Here is a 5794-nt window from a genome sequence, read left to right on the forward strand (position 1 = left end):
AGGTATTAATATTTATGTATATAAATGAACGTACCTGCGCCCTGTGCGTCGTTTATAGGTAGGTATTAATATTTATGTATATAAATGAACGTACCTGCGCCCTGTGCGTCGTTTATAGGTAGGTATTAATATTTATGTATATAACTGAACGTACCTGCGCCCTGTGCGTCGTTTATAGCTAGGTATTACTATTTATGTATATAAGTGAACGTACCTACGCCCTGTGCATCGTTTATAGGTAGGTATTAACATTTATGTATATAACTGAACGTACCTGCGCCTTGTGCTTCGTTTATAGGTAGGTATTAACATTTATGTATATAAGTAAACGTACCTGCGCCCTGTGCGTCGTGTATAGCTAGGTATTAATATTTATGTATGTAAGTGAACGTACCTACGCCTATTCGGCATGGAACGTCACTATGAAAGCTGAAATTATTTAAACTCGATCTTTGTGTGTATGTGTGTGGGGGGGTCGAAATTGATCATACCAGCGACAAGGTTTCGGACTTACAACGCTAAAATCCTGGATTCGATTCCCCACGGAGACAAAGTGCACTGTGTAGCTTTGCACTGGGAAAACAACAACGACTTGTGACTCTAGACACCAGACAGACTGGTTTATGTATTTTATTTAATTATTCATTAACTAGTTGTTGTACCTCTACATTGAAATTTGGATTCGTCCAGTCGCTTAGTAACAGCCGACAATACAGAGCGATCCCCCGCTGTGCGTTGGCCAATAGAATGTCCCCGGAAGTAGGCTATTTGAAAGAAGCTCGCGCACTTACATTTAAAACAAACCTGGCGATACATTGTTCGTTTTACTGAATTCATTTCATATTTTACAATACTAGGACTAACTGTTAGATTTGTGTGTGTGTGTGTGTGCAGTAGTTTCTAAGCCTTTCTTCGATCTTTGGAGATTGAGAAAAAAGATGGGAAACCATTGAGCTGTGTTCAGTCTACACTTTTGTTCAGAGTTTTGGTCAAAGCTGATGATAAAATACTCTACGAAGTCTGAGAATCGTCCAGAGTGGAACCAAGATCCACATAGCAGTTTGTTCGAAGTGGAAACAATAAACTGACTTATCAAATAAAATAGATGTATGAGAATTGATTTTTTATGTAGCTCTCGTATTCTGATTGGCTGAGGAGTCAGTCGTGGCTCGTGGCTAGCGTGTCTATTATTTGTATCTAGTTGCAGCGAAATCTTGAGACCATATGTGTGTGCGTGTGTTATAAGAGTGACAGCTAAATCCCACTATTCGACTGGACTCGTTAGAGTAGCCCAAGAATTAACGATGGGTGTTGTTCACTAGTTACCTTACGTCAGTTCAAAGTTAGGAGCTACTATTAGAGACAGTCCCTTGTGAAACAATATTCTTCTGGTTCTCAGAGACAGCCCCTGTGAAACAATATTCTTCTGGTTCTCAGAGACAGCCCCTGTGAAACAATATTCTTATGGTTCTCAGAGACAGCCCCTGTGAAACAATATTCTTCTGGTTATTAGAGACAGCCCCTGTGAAACAATATTCTTATGGTTCTCAGAGACAGCCCCTGTGAAACAATGTTCTTATGGTTCTCAGACACAGCCCCTGTGAAACAATATTCTTATGGTTCTCAGAGACAGCCCCTGTGAAACAATATTCTTATGGTTCTCAGAGACAGGCGGTGGGTGGTGATGACTAGCTGCTTTCCCTCTAGTCTTACACTGCTAAATTAGGGACGGCTAGCGCACATAGCCCTCGTGTAGCTTTGCGCGAAATTCAAAACAAACAAACATATAAGAATAATTATTGTATTGCAGATCGTATAATATTTTAAGACGCTACAGATACTGTAGTTATTATTCATATGATGTCTGCTTGCTTGCTTGCTTACTCCTGATATTCGTGCAACGCAAACAAAGAGGGCGCTTTATCTTTAACCGATAGACCAGAGGAAAGGTAGTCAACGGCATTCATCGTCAACTGGAGAACCACCGATGACGCATTAGCATCTATGGCGCCCCCGACCTTGAGACTGAAAATATATGTGTGTGTGTGTGTGTGCGTGCGTAAACATTGAATAAATTTAATATAAAACAGTAAAACCTAGTTAAAAGTAATATGAAAACGAAACGTAACGCTGAGAAAGATTCATTATGTCAACAACAAACGGAAAACGTGTTGGTTAAAATAACTGGTAACAATGAAACTACAATGGGGGATCTCTTAGCTTATCGCCCTTCTTGTAAAGATTTACACTTTTATTAGCCCCCCCCCTATCCGTAGCTCAGCGATAAATCTGAGAGCTTATAACGCTAGAAATCCGGTTTCGATACCCGCCATGAACATAGCACATGTAGCCCATGCGCTTAACAACAATCAAATAATCCTCTACAAATGACGTTTATGATTATAAAGGCCCATGTTGACCTATTATAACCCCCACTATGACCCCCCCCCACTGCGTTATATTTACGATTAAAAGAATGCAGGAAATAAGAACATATAATTCTCATCGCCTTTTTTATTACCACCAGATGGAGCTCGTTTTCGACCCATGTTACGTCAGTGTTCTTTGCAACTGACAGATGCTGAGGTAGTGGTCAGCTACGAGGGAAGGACGCTAATAATGGATAAAGAAATTAGCCTCCCTCACGCCAGTAAACTGGACTTCAGATGTTCCGAAGTAGGAATGTACAAATTTGTTGGAGAGAAGACCTTAACTTGCTCCAATGGACATTGGAGTTCCATTTTACCTCGGTGTGTGGCCACAACTCTGCAGCGAAATTTTTCAGGTGAAATACAATACAATATCACTTAGATGTTAGATTAAAACTAACTTAGTAATTACACTTAGATGTTAGATTAAAACTAAATTAGTAATTACACTTAGATGTTAGATTAAAACTAACTTAGTAATTACACTTAGATGTTAGATTAAAACTAAATTAGTAATTACACTTAGATGTTAAATTAAAACTAAATTAGTAATTACACTTAGATGTTAGATTAAAACTAAGTTAGTAATTACACTTAGCTGTTAGATTAAAACTAAATTAGTAATTACACTTAGATGTTAGATTAAAACTAAATTAGTAATTACACTTAGATGTTAGATTAAAACTAACTTAGTAATTACACTTAGATGTTATTAAACTAAATTAGTAATTACACTTAGATGTTAGATTAAGACTATCGAACTGGTGTATTTAAGTGTTTTACACTCACAAAAAATAAACCTATCATTCTAAAGGTATTTGAAGAACTTGTAGCAATCCTCCACAATTTACTTCTTCGTATTGTTATCGAACACTAGGTAGCTGATACATACATAGTTGAATAGAGTTGTTTAAACGTTTGTTTAACATCAAGTAAAAGCTTGGAATGGTCTATTATTTCACTACCACCAATCTTATTGTGAAACAAATGTTTAAACAACTCTATTCAGGCTAAGACTAAATTAGTGACTAAAATACTGCGATATTTGAGTTCAAAGTTCTCTCGCCAGAATGTTTCATTTCGAAGATGATCCTTTCTGTTTTTGAATGAAAATGTGACCCAAAAACTTTATTTCATGAAACTAATTTGACCTGCTCCAAAAACTTATCGACTAAGTTTCATAGTGCAGGCAGTGGCGTAACTTCGGTTTCAAAAGTGTAAGATCATTCTGTTTCAATTGTTAGTGACATGTAAGGTCATCCTATCTCAATTAATTTGATTGTTCGTGATAATTAAGGTCACCCAGTTTTAATTAATATTGACTGCTAGTTACATGTAAGGTCATCCCATCTCAATTAATTTGATTGTTCGTGATAATTAAGGTCATCCAGTTTTAATTAATATTGACTGCGAGTTACATGTTAGGTCATCCTATCTCAACTAATTTGGTTGTTCGTGATAATTAAGGTCATCCAGTTTTAATTAATATTGACTGCGAGTTACATGTAAGGTCATCCTGTCTCAATTAATATTGACTGCTAGTTACATGTAAGGGCATCCTGTCTCAATTAATATTGACTACTAGTTACATGTAAGGTCATCCTGTCTCAATTAATATTGACTGCTAGTTACATGTAAGGTCATCCTGTCTCAACTAATATTGACTGCTAGTTACATGTAAGGTCATCCTGTCTCAATTAATATTGACTGCTAGTTACATGTAAGGTCATCCTGTCTCAATTAATATTGACTGCTAGTTACATGTAAGGTCATCCTGTCTCAATTAATATTGACTGCTAGTTACATGTAAGGTCATACTGTCTCAATTAATATTGACTGCTAGTTACATGTAAGGTCATCCTGTCTCAATTAATATTGACTGCTAGTTACATGTAAGGTCATCCTGTCTCAACTAATATTGCCTGTTTTCAAAAGTGGAGGGGGAAGGCAATTTTCTGTATTTGGGGTATGCATAAGGTTATTTTATCAAAAGAAGGTATTCTATCCTAGAAAATCTACAGGGGGGGCATGTCCCCATTAAAATTACACCTATGAATGTTAGGAGCCTTAATCCTTACAAATAAGAATGGATTTCAGAGTTCGGCCTTTGTCATTTTACGAGATTTATGAATAGTGGAATTAACCGTCACATTATAACGCCTCCACGGCTGAAAGGACGAGCATGTTTGGTGAGACGGGGATTCGACCCCCAGATTGTTCTTATTTTAAAATATAATCGATATTGTCTCGAATTTCGATTAGACATTCAATAAACCTCCTTCTTCGGGGACATTAAAAAAGTTACTATTTTTAGTGGCTTGACGGACTACTCTAAATACAAGTAGATCCACACCAGCAGGGAAAGGCCTGAATCAAACATAATACTTTTCTTCAAAGATGAGTTAAAAAACAAGCTATAAGGTCACGTGTTGCTTCACGTAACACCTTTATCTTGTGTGTGTGTGTGTGTGAAACTCGTCTAGTGTGTATTTTTTTTTCTCTGAAATAAGCAACTCGATCTGACAAAGCAGACGTCATCTGATTTTTTTTCTACCCGCGTTGTCTAGCAGATTAATCAACATTCATTGACAGGCATAATCATCTTTCTGATTGGACGGATACGTTTAACGTCACGACGTTTGATGGATGACTTTATGGAGAGCAGTTTTGAATTGTCTGATCGAACGGGAAGATTTATTTCAAAGACAGTGGCTGAGTCATTTATTTAAAAATGAAATTGTGTTTTTTTCTTACTTTGTGTTATAAATTAATAACATATTAGTGTAAACAAAAAAATCAACCAATGTTTTTTTTTTTGATGGTTCATATTAAACGATAGCTCTAATTCTTATGAAGTGAACGGGGGGAAATTCTCTGTTAGGTTGTTGTTTTTGAATTTCGCGCAAAGCTACACGAGGGCTATCTGCGCTAGCCGTCCCTAATTTTAGCAGTGTAAGACTAGAGGGAAGGCAGCTAGTCATCACGACCCACCGCCAACTCTTGGGCTACTCTTTTACCAACGAATAGTGGGATTGACCGTCATATTATAACGCCCCCCACGGCTGAAAGGGCGAGCATGTTTGGTGTGACAGGGATTCGAACCCGCGACCCTCAGATTGCGAGTCGAGTGCCTTTACCACCTGGCCATGCCGGGCCTCTCGGTATAGTAACAACAATATATCTACAGTTTTCTTGTATTTAGTCCGTGTCCCTCCGGTGGAAAGTCCTACTATTTATTAAATAACAAATGTAACTCCTAGTACAATATATTTACATTTTATTGAAACACACGAATTGGTTTAATTATGTTTTTTTTATTTTAGAGCACATTGATATTTTGGTATACAATCGTACAACTAAGAAAC

At 37.2% G+C, this 5794-nt stretch overlaps 1 protein-coding gene across 1 annotated transcript in view; it reads left to right on the plus strand.

Annotated features, from left to right (window-relative positions):
- LOC111088997 (locomotion-related protein Hikaru genki-like) overlaps window positions 1-5794 on the plus strand; it is a gene marked incomplete at its 5' end in the record, with an annotated part of 26782 nt that overhangs the window by 4579 nt on the left and 16409 nt on the right. The window contains one exon of the mRNA XM_022400540.1: window positions 2528-2785. Coding sequence (XP_022256248.1) covers window positions 2528-2785 — 258 coding nt within the window. The remainder of the gene's footprint in view (window positions 1-2527; window positions 2786-5794) is intronic.

Source organism: Limulus polyphemus, unplaced genomic scaffold, assembly GCF_000517525.1.
Source record: "Limulus polyphemus unplaced genomic scaffold, Limulus_polyphemus-2.1.2 Scaffold4962, whole genome shotgun sequence".
NCBI lineage: Eukaryota > Metazoa > Arthropoda > Merostomata > Xiphosura > Limulidae > Limulus > Limulus polyphemus.